Genomic DNA, 12,540 nt, shown 5'->3' with positions numbered 1-12,540 from the left:
ACATGAGTGAGAAGGTCAGAGGGAGAAGCAGACTCCCCATGGAGCTGGGAGCCCGATGCGGGACTCGATCCCGGGACTCCAGGATCATGACCTGAGCCGAAGGCAGTCGTCCAACCAACTGAGCCACCCAGGCGTGCTGGAGAGAATTTTTTTTTAAAGATTTATTTGAGAGTGAGAGCACATGAGCGCACGAGTAGGGGGAGGGGCAGAGGGAGAGAATCTTGAAGCAGACTCTGGCTGAGTGCAGAGCCTGATGTAGGCTCCATCTTATGATTCATGAGCTCTAGACCTGAGCCAAAACCAAGAGCTGGACACTCAACTGACTGAGCCACCCAGGTACTACCCCTCCCTGCTTTTAAAGCATTTGGAGAGAATTTAAAATATTTTTTTAAATGCTGGAAGGAATTTAAATGATAGGTTACTAAGAGATATTCAGAAATTATTTTTGTTTCTTGGTTCAGAGATCACATACAGAGAAGTTGTGTGTTAAATCTGGAGATTGTGAGAAGGTTGTGTTTTTCATTATCTGTGCCATTCAGGAGGATGCTCATGGGAAGGAGGTGGAGAAGGGAAGAGGAACATCAGGCTAGTGGCCATATCAGCTCAAACCATTCTGGTCAGCAGGAGCTTGGCTCCTGCAGTCATACAGCCTATATGACATAATGTCAAGCCCATGTGCTCCTGCTCCTTGTAATTGTTGCCAGGAGAGGAATTTATAAACACCTTGCTTGTGCTTTGGACAGTGAGACTTTAGCAGCATCAGGGATAACATGTGAAGGATGACACTAAGAACAACCAAAGGTTATCCAGCACTTACTATGTGCTATTGCTCTAAGTGCTTTAGATGATTAACTAATGTGACCCCATAACAAATACATGAGGTAGAGAGTAACATTTCTACTTTATAGACAGGAACTGAGGCAAAGAGTAAGTAATTTAGGTTACCAGGCAGAAAGTAGAAAAGCTGGGATTCAAAGCTGAAAATTTGTGTTCATTCTGATTCCTTAATGTACTATATAGTGCTTCATATTTGGAGAAAAATCTCCAAATCAAAGGTTTTCAGAATTTGTGTCTATAGACCAGGTTAAAATGAGGTATCTGATTCTTTCTCTGCATACCTTTTAAGTTATAACACAGGAATTCCACAATGTCTATTTTGTAATCTTTCTGCCTGGGTCTGACGAGAAGACATCCCAAATGATGACACAGAGAGGAAGACTATTGGTTTAGTCCACACAGAGAGAAGTTCTGTACTACTTCCTAATGTGTGATCTTGGGCAAGTCATCAAAATGTTCTGAACTTAAGTTTAATACCCATAAAAGCACTACAATGTTTACCCCACAACACTGGATAGTTAAATGAGGACTTTGACCACTGATGCAAATATGTACTGCAATATTTAGATGTCCTGGTGAGTAGACCCTTTATGCATAATTTATGGGATTTTCTTGGGTCATTCCTAAAGGATTTTTACCTTATCTGCTGGCATCAGAATTCTTGATTAAATGCAACTCCACATTTTTTTTTTAAGTTTTTAAAAAATATATTTATTTATTTGACAGAGAGAGGGAGATCACAAATAGGCAGAGAGAAGGAGAAGCAGACTCCCCGCCGAGCACAAAGCCCGATGTGGGGCTCAATCCCAGGACCCTGGATCATGACCTGAGCAGAAGGCAGAGGCATAACCCACTGAGCCACCCAGGTGCCCCTCCACTTTTTTTTTTTTTTTGCAGGAGAAAATCAAATTTAATTGTGCATGGAAAAGCCACCTGAACATGAGATCCCGTCTCTACTGTAAGCCTGTGGACAAGTGAGCTATCTTTATGGGATCTCCTCATGCTGTTTCGACAGGCGGGCTTAGGAGGGCACACCATAACCACGGAGGTAAGTCGTAATAGCTGCCCAGATAATACTATAGAAAATTCTTGCTAATAAAAGTTATAGTTAGGGCAAAATGGCAATGGAGACCAATAGAGTTCCAAAAGCACCGTCAGCTGATCATCCAGCAGGTATTTTGTTTTTATTTACAAAGCGAATACAGTTTTTGTCAACCCAACATAATGGCTTATGTCACATCTGGTTTTGACAACAACCAGAAATACTATCTCAAGGGTTCCTAAAGCATTTCATTTCAAAGTTTTATATTTATTAGAATAATTCCTTAAATAATTTTTGGTATTTATTTTAAAGATAGTTGAGTTTACCCATGTTAAAAAGAGGTAAAATATTAAAATGAGTAAGAATTGCATAAATATATAGAGATAACAAAATTTTGTAGATGCCTTTCCTATGTAACTTAGATCCTAAAATCACAGGAAGAGAATCAGGAAATAGAAAAGTGCAAAGGAGATAAAGGACTAATGAATTGTCATAACTTTTATTTGATTATTTTCATTTACCTGGCACACTTTTTTTAAAAAAAGATTTTAATTTTATGTAAAGATTGAACTTCAATAAAATAACTTAAAAAATTTACATATACATCACTAAATTTCCATAAAATATACAATACTTTTGATACAGCTATAGGCTAGAATGACTTTGAAGGGAATGATACATAGTCATAATTTTTAAGAGATACCCCATATATCACATGTGAGAATAAGTATTTATATTGAATTTTCCAAGACATGTGAAGTATTAAATACTATATAACATGCAATCAAATTAAAATATACATTTTGAAATACATATTTTAAAAGCATAAAACTCTTGATTTAATCTAGATGTACATTAGAGCTTCTAAATAGAAATTTGAACATTAATTACAAATAAAGATACTATAACATCAAATGTGATATATAGTCCAAAAGCCTTTAGGAACCAGTTTGGACATGTAGAATATAAAGTTCTACTTTGGCTAGAGTTAAGTCTCTTTTTTTTTTTTAACCTTCAAATGAGATGGAATGATGTTAAATTTACTAAAATCGTAAAACTTCACAAAATATCGGTTTGTAAGTACTTGTAAGCTGCATTCCTTTTTCTCATACTGGTATGACAAAAATCAAACACATGAACTTAACTGTGTGGAATAAATATGTGAATATTACTGCTAAAGAAAGTTATTGAACATTCCATAGACAAATTACTCAAGTGCAAGACTGCTTTATACATATAAAGATTTATAGGAATTACACCGTTCTACACTCACAGGCAAATTAAGAGGATAAAATTCTCTCGTGTATTTCTGAACATCATTAACACTCTTACAAAATATCTCTTTGATGATTACTGGCACACAAATATTTCCCCCTCTAAAAGACAATGTAAAAGAGAGTTGGTAGCAGTTAGCTATTTGGCATTTTAAAATGATTGCTATTTCCAGAAAACAGCAATATTTCTCACCCAGAAGAACTGAGTGTACTCATAATTGATCTGTTGTTACCAGCTGATCACTTCATCAAACTAGCTTGACATTTTTGTACATGAGGCTAAGAAAACTGATAAAAAAGAAAACAGGACATTAAAATCAATCCAGAGAAGAATTCTAAGTCTTTTCATAGGCAGCAGCTATATATTTTATAGATTCTGCTATAAAGCACATGTTATGAATTCTCTGTCATGGGCCTGCTAGGTCATTTTTTTATTTGCAGTTAGTAAAAAGATATAAACTGAAAACTTGTTGCAACAGCTGTATAAATGTAAGTTGTTAGGTGCTTAGTATAATTTGAGATTTTCTAATCAGGAAAACAGTAAAAAAAAAAATAGAACTGATCATAACAAAAATCTCATTAATTGTTCTTAATTACTGTGCCAATGTGATAAAAACAATCCTTCAACTCCCTCTCACTATATTACGGTATTTTAAGCCATATTAGTGTCATTAAGCTGTGAGACTTGCTTAGATAAGATATAGATAGTATTTTTTTAGAATATCTCCCCCCCCAGAATCTATAGTTACATTTTAATTTTACTTTCCAATATAAAAGCCAAAGGGTAAGTTGTCAGTTTACATTTTTCCTCTTCATTCTTCCTCTAGACAATGGATTTTGAAACGATAGTAAGCAACTTCTAAATTTTTTGCTTTAATTGAATTCTCATTTTAGAGTAACTTTAAAAAATAATATTTAGACTCCATACACTAAAATCTAGCTCAGTGGTAAAATAAAATTATGAAAAAGCACTTGACAACATTACTGTCATAGCATTTTCCATCAGGGGACTAATTATTGCATATGGCTGGGAACAAAATTACAAACGGAAATACTACCTTTTAAATTTAGTTTTGATTTAGATCTTTTACAGCTACATTAAAAAAATGCTTTGGGTAATTACTAAGGTACAACAGTCAAAATTATTAGGAATGCTTGTGTTGAAGAAAAATATTAATACCAAATCTTTAAAATTTATCTGACAGCACATTCAGCCCTATGTGTTCAAATGCAGATGAAGGGTTATATTCTCTTAGTCTATGGCAGATCTCATCAGCCACCAAGCTAAGCCTCAAATAGGGGTTACGACTTTCTTTACTACGTGTTCCTAAAACATAATAGGTCTCTATTGAATTTGCAGCATGCTTAGAAGGAAACCTTAATTTTGGTTAAAAGCATGATGCTTAATCTGTTATAATATGGTAGGTCAAATCATACCATATATAAATTGTCCTACAAAATATACATTTGAAGGTATTTCAAATGGAATGTTTTCAAGTTGGTAGTGGTAGCCAAAGATGCTGAGAACTTAAAAGGTACATAATATAAAAAAACCTGCAAAATTCAAATACTTAATTTTTAATATACTATAAAGGTTCACCAAATCTAAAAATAATAATCTAATTATATAAGGTTTCTTTTAAGTAGTTTTTAAAAAAATTATAAATAATCTTTATACTGTGCCAACTGTCTTGTACTTCAAAGATATGGAATATTGTCTTTATATAAATAACAAATAGTCCTTTAAAGGAGAGGTTGAGGAGACTAAGGGAGAATGTGGCTAATCTTCCCTGCTATTAGGTGCAGTTATGGATATAAAGTTGAATATACCATTTGCTTATGTCAGGGAGAACAGGCCATGTTCTGCTTCAAGAAATAATAAAAGTCCTTGCTCCTTTAATAAAGTTACTGTGCATTCAGCACAGCTGAGTACATAAGCATATAGTTAAGGCTATGCATGTAATAAAGAGAAGAATTGAGGCAATTTGGATAAATCATTTATCCAATCATTTGGAAAAATACATTTTTAGAGAGCACTTTATTGGTCTAAATATTTTTTCTTCCCATCATATTCTGATTTTACCATGCAATAGCTCATTTTCCACTTTACCTGTGTGAAATATACAGATAAGAGATTTCTTATGGGATAAGAAATATCAATGATTTTCTCTATTAAATCACATCTCCTTTTCTGGGGGAAAAGATTAATATTAATATCCTCTTAGAAATCAACTGTCAAAGCACCTAATTCAGGGGAAAACAACTCTCTAAAATTTTTTTAATATATGAAATGATCAAAGGGAGAAAACTTATTTTTTTGGCTGAAGGATCTTTAGGCCAGTAAAATGACAGTTCAAGTGCTTACCATACTCCTGGTGGCTATGAGAACAAACGTCCTTGGCTACATTTTCAGTTTTGATAATAGTGCTAGGAATAAGCCAGACTTCAAGCGAAGAACAGAACATCTTGGAGACTGGCAGAAACACACTGAATTTAGAGATAGCCATCTTTTCACTCCAAAGAGTACCTTATTAGAAGTTTAGAGCCATATTAAAGCCCATCAGACTTACATATTCCCATCTGGCCACAGACAATTCATTCATATTTTCACTGGGACTAGCAAGTAATTTTGTATATTCTGAATAGCTCTCAAGAGCGAAAATTAGAGTTTGTTGATGAATGAGCATAAAAACCAACAAACATTTTGAGAAGACATTGGAGCAATGTATACTATATTAGAACCATTAATCTGTTCCAATAGAAAATCCCAATTTTTAGACAAGAAGGAAAAAAGTCCAAGCAAGTATGAGAAAAAGGAAACACCCACAGACAAATCTATTATTTTTTTATAAACTGTCAGGGAAAATGAGAAAAGGGCGTGCAAAATAAAAATGAGCTTATGTTCTTAAGGTAAAAAAAAAAAAGACTAGTACTATTAAGTAATGTCACAGTTCCCTTAAGAGTTAATAAAAAACTAAGGAAAAAATAAGTCCCACTATTTAATTAAAACATCAGTAACCGCTGGATTATCTGTCACTGATTTTCTTTCTTTCTTTTTTGCTTCAGGAATTACTCAATTAAAAGAAGGGGGAAAATAGGCTGCTGGCAGCTATTTATATTGACACAAATGAAGGCACAAATAGTAGGACTCCAGAGGCGATGAGTGAAGGCATGGTAAGCATCAGGAGATTTTGGCATGAACAGAAACCCTGAAACACAGTCAAAGATCTGGTGCTATTTTGTGTTTATAGTTGCATACCTAAGTGACTAACTCAAATCAGGGATCCAGAACAATGTTTTCTTTACTTTCTAGCAATAAAATATACTTATCAAAACTTGCTAGCTTATCTGTGCAAATGTATACTTATCACCAATGCAAAAAATATGTATGAAAATAAACCCTAAAAGACCTGCTTTTCATAGTGTTCAAAGGGTCCTGTGCAGAGTCAGTTTCTGAACTCTCAAGATCTGATTTGGAGAGAGAGACCAAAATGTGGAATCCACAGGAGATAAGGACAATTGTGCCTCTGTATGAGGTACTTTTGAATTTGTTGAAAGCTTAAACAGAATCTTTCTAATAGCTGATCACAGATAAGCTACTTGTCCTTAGGAAAATTTAGGGCCAACAGGCCATGTTTTGACAGAAAACACCCTCGGATCTTATCCCAGAATCTTTCTTCATAAGTATATCATACAATTAAGCTAGATTAGCACTGATTCTACTGCCACTAATAATTATACATGGTTTTAGGAAAAAAGGATACCACTGAAGTCACTGGATACAATATTCATTTTAGACTACCTCAGGAAGGAATTACATACATTTGTTCAGTAATTATTAGTTTAAAATCTCTAAATATTGTTTTACATTTCTGCTTGTGAAAAAAAAATGTCATCATGGTTGTATCTTCCTCCTAATCAAATATTCTAGATTATGAGGTCATTCAAAACTAGACTGTGGAAAGAACCAGATTAAAAGCAGGGCACTGAGGTCACCAATTGCTGCTTTTGTCCCCCAGGTTTGTTTAAATACCTAAATAAATCAGCATCTGAAAATTATTCCACATCAGAAGCATCGTTGTCAGAAAGATGATAGTTACTTCCCTTCACCCGAATATATTCAATATATCTCCCTTCATCAGAATCTGAAGCGCCACATGTACATAACCTGTTGTCAAAGAGTGATTCGATTTCTTCTAATTTTTTCCCTTTGGTCTCAGGAAGACAGCCATAGACGAAAATGAGTCCCACACCAGCAAATCCAGCATAAAGGAAGAAGGCTCCTGCAACGGAAAATAATATGTATTTGTAGGTACTGTCTGTGTTGGAAAGAGTACTTGATTTTGACTTTTCTTTCTGGTCAGTTGTGCCTAACTGGTCTGACATGGATCAAGAAATAATTACTAGCCTGCTTTACTGTTACTGTTCGAGCTCTAGGAACAGAATACAATGTATTATTAGTCATGTAATGTCTAACTAACTCAAGAGGAATAAACAACTGGGTTCAGATATAACTTTTGCTTTGAATCTCTCCTTACTTCCCTGGCTAGAGATCATTGTTCTCTCCTATGTATTTTTAAAGCACTTTGCTGAGGCCCCCATCATTGTTATTAAAAAGTATTATAATTGTCTGCATGAATTTGTGTCTGTCTTGTCTGCTAGACTGCAGGCACTTTGAGGGAGATGTGTTCTTCTGCTTCAGTGTCCAAACTGATCTCCTCGAGGGCTGAGTCTGTATGGCTTGTTTGTGTTTGGGTCCCCAGTGCCTAGAATGGTGCCTGACACATTGGAGGGTCTAGAAATAAATGTGCTCTTGTTCACTGCCAGATGGAATACACTGGGTAAATCTGAAATGAAGGGCTAAACTAGAAAATATAAAGACATATTTCAAAAATTAAGCTTTAAGCAAAACAGAGCAGTTAAAGAACTAAATAATATTTCTCAGTTCTGTTGAATCATTACAGAATGGGAAAGACATTTTTTTTTAAGACTTTATTTATTTATTTGGCAGAGAGGAGGAAGCAGGCTCCCTGTTGAGCAGAGAGCCCAATGTGGGCTCAATCCCAGGACCCTGGGACCATGACCTGAGCCGAAGGCAGAGGCTTTAACCCACTGAGCCACCCCGGCACCCCTGGGAAAGACATTATTAAGGCTACTTTTTTTTTTTAATTTGACAGCACTACTAGGCAGAGGGGGGGTGGGAAGCAGGCTCCCCGCCAAAGCAGAGAGCCTGATGTGGGACTCGATCCCAGGAACCTGGGATCACGACCTGAGCCGAAGGCAGAGGCTTTAACCCACTGAGCCACCCCGGCACCCCTGGGAAAGACATTATTAAGGCTACTTTTTTTTTTTAATTTGACAGCACTACTAGGCAGAGGGGGGGTGGGAAGCAGGCTCCCCGCCAAAGCAGAGAGCCTGATGTGGGACTCGATCCCAGGAACCTGGGATCACGACCTGAGCCGAAGGCAGCGGATTAACCCACTGAGCCACCCAGGTGCCCAAGGCTATTTTTTTAAAAAGAGAACAGGCAGGCGCCTGGGTGGCTCAGTGGGTTAAGCTGCTGCCTTCGGCTCAGGTCATGATCTCAGGGTCCTGGGATCGAGTCCCGCGTTGGGCTCTCTGCTCAGCGGGGATCCTGCTTCCCCCCCCCCCCCTCTCTGCCTGCCTGTCTACTTGTGATCTCTCTCTGTCAAATAAATAAATAAAATCTTAAAAAAAAAAGAACAGGCACACGTGTGGGTGGGGAGGGGCAGGCAGTGAGGGAGAGAATCTCAGACAGACTCCCTGCTGAGTGTGGAGCCCAACTCGAGGCTCGATTCTATGACCCTGACCAACTGAGTATCCAGGTGCCCGAAGACTACTTTCTTAAAGACAATGCCTATAAGCACCATTTCAGGAAAAGGAAACTATGGAGGAAAAATGCTGTTGAACTGACCACCTGAAAGAATCTGCTCTGGAATGAGGAGGAGTTATGAGAAAAGCAAAAAAGAGGTAAATTACGAGATTTTGAAAACACATGAAAGGGTTGACTAAATTATGAAAGTTTGTTAGATTAAATCATCAGAAGCTATACAACTCTTAAGGTGCTATAAATCACATTCTCGGTTAAAAACTCCATTTACACATATAGGGGTCCTTTATTTCATTTGTTTTGGTTCATGTTAAACAGACATGTCTTATACTTGGTAAATAATCAGAAGATAGTACTAGGTCACCTGGGATGCATGACTGAATTACAGTGAGAGGAAGGCTCTGTAGAGAGTGTGGATTGGAAAGTCACAAAGTGACACAGGCAGAGTCCTAGGATAGTTTCTTAAATTCTCTTGACCTTGGTTTCCTCATCTAATGGAGAAAATAACTGCTGCCCTCCCCAAATGCAAAGAACAGAAATAATTAATGTATGATGTTACATGCCTATTAGAATTCCAAAAAAGGGGATAGCGTTATCAAACTCCACTAAATGACTAGGGAAGAAGGGTAACTATTAGAATAGAATGATATTAGTAGGACTTAAAAACTGGGAAAGTTTTCATGAAAAAGGTGATACTGACAAGCTAGATCTTGGATAATGTGGGGATTTAGGGGATAAAATGAAAGGAGATACAGTCCTGTGTTTGATTACAGAGAAGTGAAACTTGTGGGAAGAGAAATGGAATCTTTAGCAGGGAGGGACAAAGAAAGGATGGTAATTATGATGATAACACAGGAAAAATAAGTGCAGATGGTAAAATATTTTAGACTAAATCAGGCTGCTATACTCCAAAATCTCTAACAGAGAAAACTAGGTTTGGCTTTATAAACTATAATATTGAGGAAACACTTATCATGTTTCACAGTTTAGGAACAGACATAAAGAAAAATAACAAATCTTTCAGTGCTCAACCCTATAGTTAAAAACAATTAGATGGATTAAGAATATTCTTAAAAGGCCATAACAGCTTCATGCTTGTGACCCAGATTCCCAAGCCAAACAACATCAAGGAAATGCTATTAAAATACAAGACCCTTGGGGCGCCCGGGTGGCTCAGTAGGTTAAAGCCTCTGCCTTCAGTTTGGGTAGTAATCCCAAGGTCCTGGAATTGAGCCCCGCATCGGGCTCTCTGCTCAGCAGGGAGCCTGCTTCCTCCTCTCTCTGTCAAATAAATAAAATCTTAAAAAAAAAAATATAAGACCCTTTTGTAGAATCTGAAGAAAGTAAAGCAGGCAAATACCAAAACTTCCTAAGTGTGCTCCACTGGTGAGACCTATGGGTAAGCCCCAGGGGCAGGGGCCAACTGAGGGTGGGGGGTTGTGACCCGCTCCAAGTAATGGCCAAGTCAATTATGTAAACTTACTATTTCTTTTTGGAATGAAAATGAAAAAAAAAAGGTCTGTAATGAGTCTGTCAGGATTGTTAAGTGCACATATTCCTTAGCTTTGTTCTGAAGGAAATAAATCCAAAACTTATTATGGGACTCTAATAAGATTTAAGCAAATGTTTAATTGAATTATACATAATGAGGAATCAAGATCATGTGTGACTGAATTTCAATATTTCAGTACAGGAACTTTGATACAATCCTTTCCAAGGGATCTATTTGGTAGATTTAGTATTTAGTATTCACAGTGCTATACATAAAATGGTATACTGGTGACAGTTTTTAGTAATAAACACTAGTGCATGGGGTCCAAGGCAGACAGACTATCTAAGCAGTACAGTTTAGAAAGGAAACAAAATCTGAAGTTTTATGAAGAAAGGAGGAAATAAAAGACCTGCATATTTCAAGAGAAATACTTCATTATGGTACGTGTTTGGTAAATGAGGAATAGAAACATGCACCTTACATAAACCAATAGTAGATTAAATGTAGATTAAAATTCAGATCCAAAAACAGGGAAAAGTTCATCTGAACTTAAATGTTGTTCTGCTACTAGCAAGCAGTAGACCTAATGGACCAATGTGCCAACATAATTGAAGCTTGGCTTAATGCAAAGCAAAAATCTGCTTCTAACTGGATATAGTTCTTTATTATATATATAAACATATTAAATGAAAGTGCAGTTGACACTAGTTTCCAGTGTGCAACATAGTGATTCCACAACTCTATCTTATGCTGTGCTCACAAGTATAGCTATCATCTGTCACCACACTGTCACACAGTGCTATTACTGTACCACTGACCATATGCCCTATGCTGTACTTTCCATATCTGGGACTTTTTCATTCCATTACTGGAAGCCTGTACCTCCTACCAGTCATTTTGCCCATCCCCTCCAGCCCCTACCCCTCTGGCAACCACCAGTTTGTTCTAACTGGATATTTCTGAAATAAGCCTGGCTAGGAGCTATTTAAATTTTATTTCTGTTGCTTCATGTTATTCAGGCAGCATAAATTTGAGAGAAAGGCACTCTGGTAACAAATGCCTTGCCTTGTAGACTTTTGGTCTATGACTTAATATGTTAACCTATAGTTAGGTCTTTAAATATTTAAGAATTCTCCAAAACAAAAAAAATTAAGCATTCTCAAGAACTAGCAAATATGGGTAAATATTTATTGTGTAAATATTTATGGTCTCAGAAAGATAGGTTTCTGAATTTATGTAAAAAACTCTAATTGCCAATGGGTTAAAACTGAATATATGAAATGCATATCCAGTTTCAAATGCCAGTGTATTTCCTTTTTTAATGTTTCTAAATTTCTAAAATGTTCACTGGGGGAAATAAGAGTTTTATAAAGATAATAAAAATAAATACCAATACGGATGTTGAGAATGAGAAGGAACAGATTCGTATAATGTTTCTTCATATTAAAATTCTTCCGCATTTTTATTCATTTGATAGACCCCTGTGAATGCCCAGTGAACAGAAATGCCCAGGAAGTCACTGGGACTATTATAATGGTGAACAAGGCGTAAGTCCTGGCCTGAGCTGCAAACATTTATGGTCCAACTGTGAGGGGTGTGTGTGGGTTCTTGCAAAAAGGAATTTAAGTGCCTGGAGCATGGGATGAGGTGGGGTGAGTGATGGGTAAGGGATCAGAGAATGGGTATAAGCAAGAGACAGTCCCTATACATACAGAGACTTATGGGGACATTAGAATAAAAACCTCACATTTCATCTTTTAGAATCCAATTACAAACTGTAAACTCATACATATAATGAAGAAATTCTCTTGCTAAAGAGAAAGTCTTTTCGTTTTAATAAAAATGGACTTGAAGTAGCTTCCTGGAGTTTTTTCCTGTCTCAGCCACTTCCTAATACTGTTTTGAGGTATGGTCCACACATTTGCACATTAACACCTCTGTTAGGTTTATGCTTCAGGCAGTGCTAAGTGCTGCTCTTAGTGGATGCTGAAATTAACATGCCGTGACCTGAACAGCATGGATGATACAGTGGAAGGCATAAATC

At 36.6% G+C, this 12,540-nt stretch overlaps 2 protein-coding genes across 7 annotated transcripts in view; one reads left to right on the top strand and one right to left on the bottom strand.

The window, feature by feature from the left end:
* C8H12orf40 (chromosome 8 C12orf40 homolog) overlaps positions 1 to 1,880 on the top strand; it is a 134,678-nt gene extending 132,798 nt beyond the window's left edge. For 3 of the 5 annotated variants that reach the window (XR_007129529.1, XR_007129527.1, XR_007129528.1), the window contains 2 exons: positions 1,186 to 1,412; positions 1,735 to 1,815. Coding sequence is in view for 1 of the 5 variants with exons in the window: in XM_047742384.1 (XP_047598340.1) it covers positions 1,735 to 1,815 (81 nt within the window). In the remaining 4 variants the exon portion in view is untranslated. Of the gene's footprint in view, positions 1 to 1,185; positions 1,413 to 1,734 lie in introns of all 5 variants that reach the window. The other 2 variants (XM_047742384.1, XM_047742383.1) reach the window with 2 other exon arrangements.
* A 471-nt stretch (positions 1,881 to 2,351) lies between these two features.
* The window catches only part of SLC2A13 (solute carrier family 2 member 13), a 399,926-nt gene continuing 389,737 nt past the window's right edge, over positions 2,352 to 12,540 (bottom strand). For both annotated transcript variants that reach the window (XM_047741221.1, XM_047741223.1), the window contains one exon: positions 2,352 to 7,436. In XM_047741221.1, coding sequence (XP_047597177.1) covers positions 7,210 to 7,436 — 227 coding nt within the window. In that variant the 3' untranslated portion in view covers positions 2,352 to 7,209. The remainder of the gene's footprint in view (positions 7,437 to 12,540) is intronic.

This window comes from Lutra lutra, chromosome 8, assembly GCF_902655055.1.
Source record: "Lutra lutra chromosome 8, mLutLut1.2, whole genome shotgun sequence".
Lineage (NCBI taxonomy): Eukaryota > Metazoa > Chordata > Mammalia > Carnivora > Mustelidae > Lutra > Lutra lutra.
The sequence above is the reverse complement of the archived record's forward strand: the minus strand, read 5'-3'. Positions and strand labels throughout refer to the sequence as shown.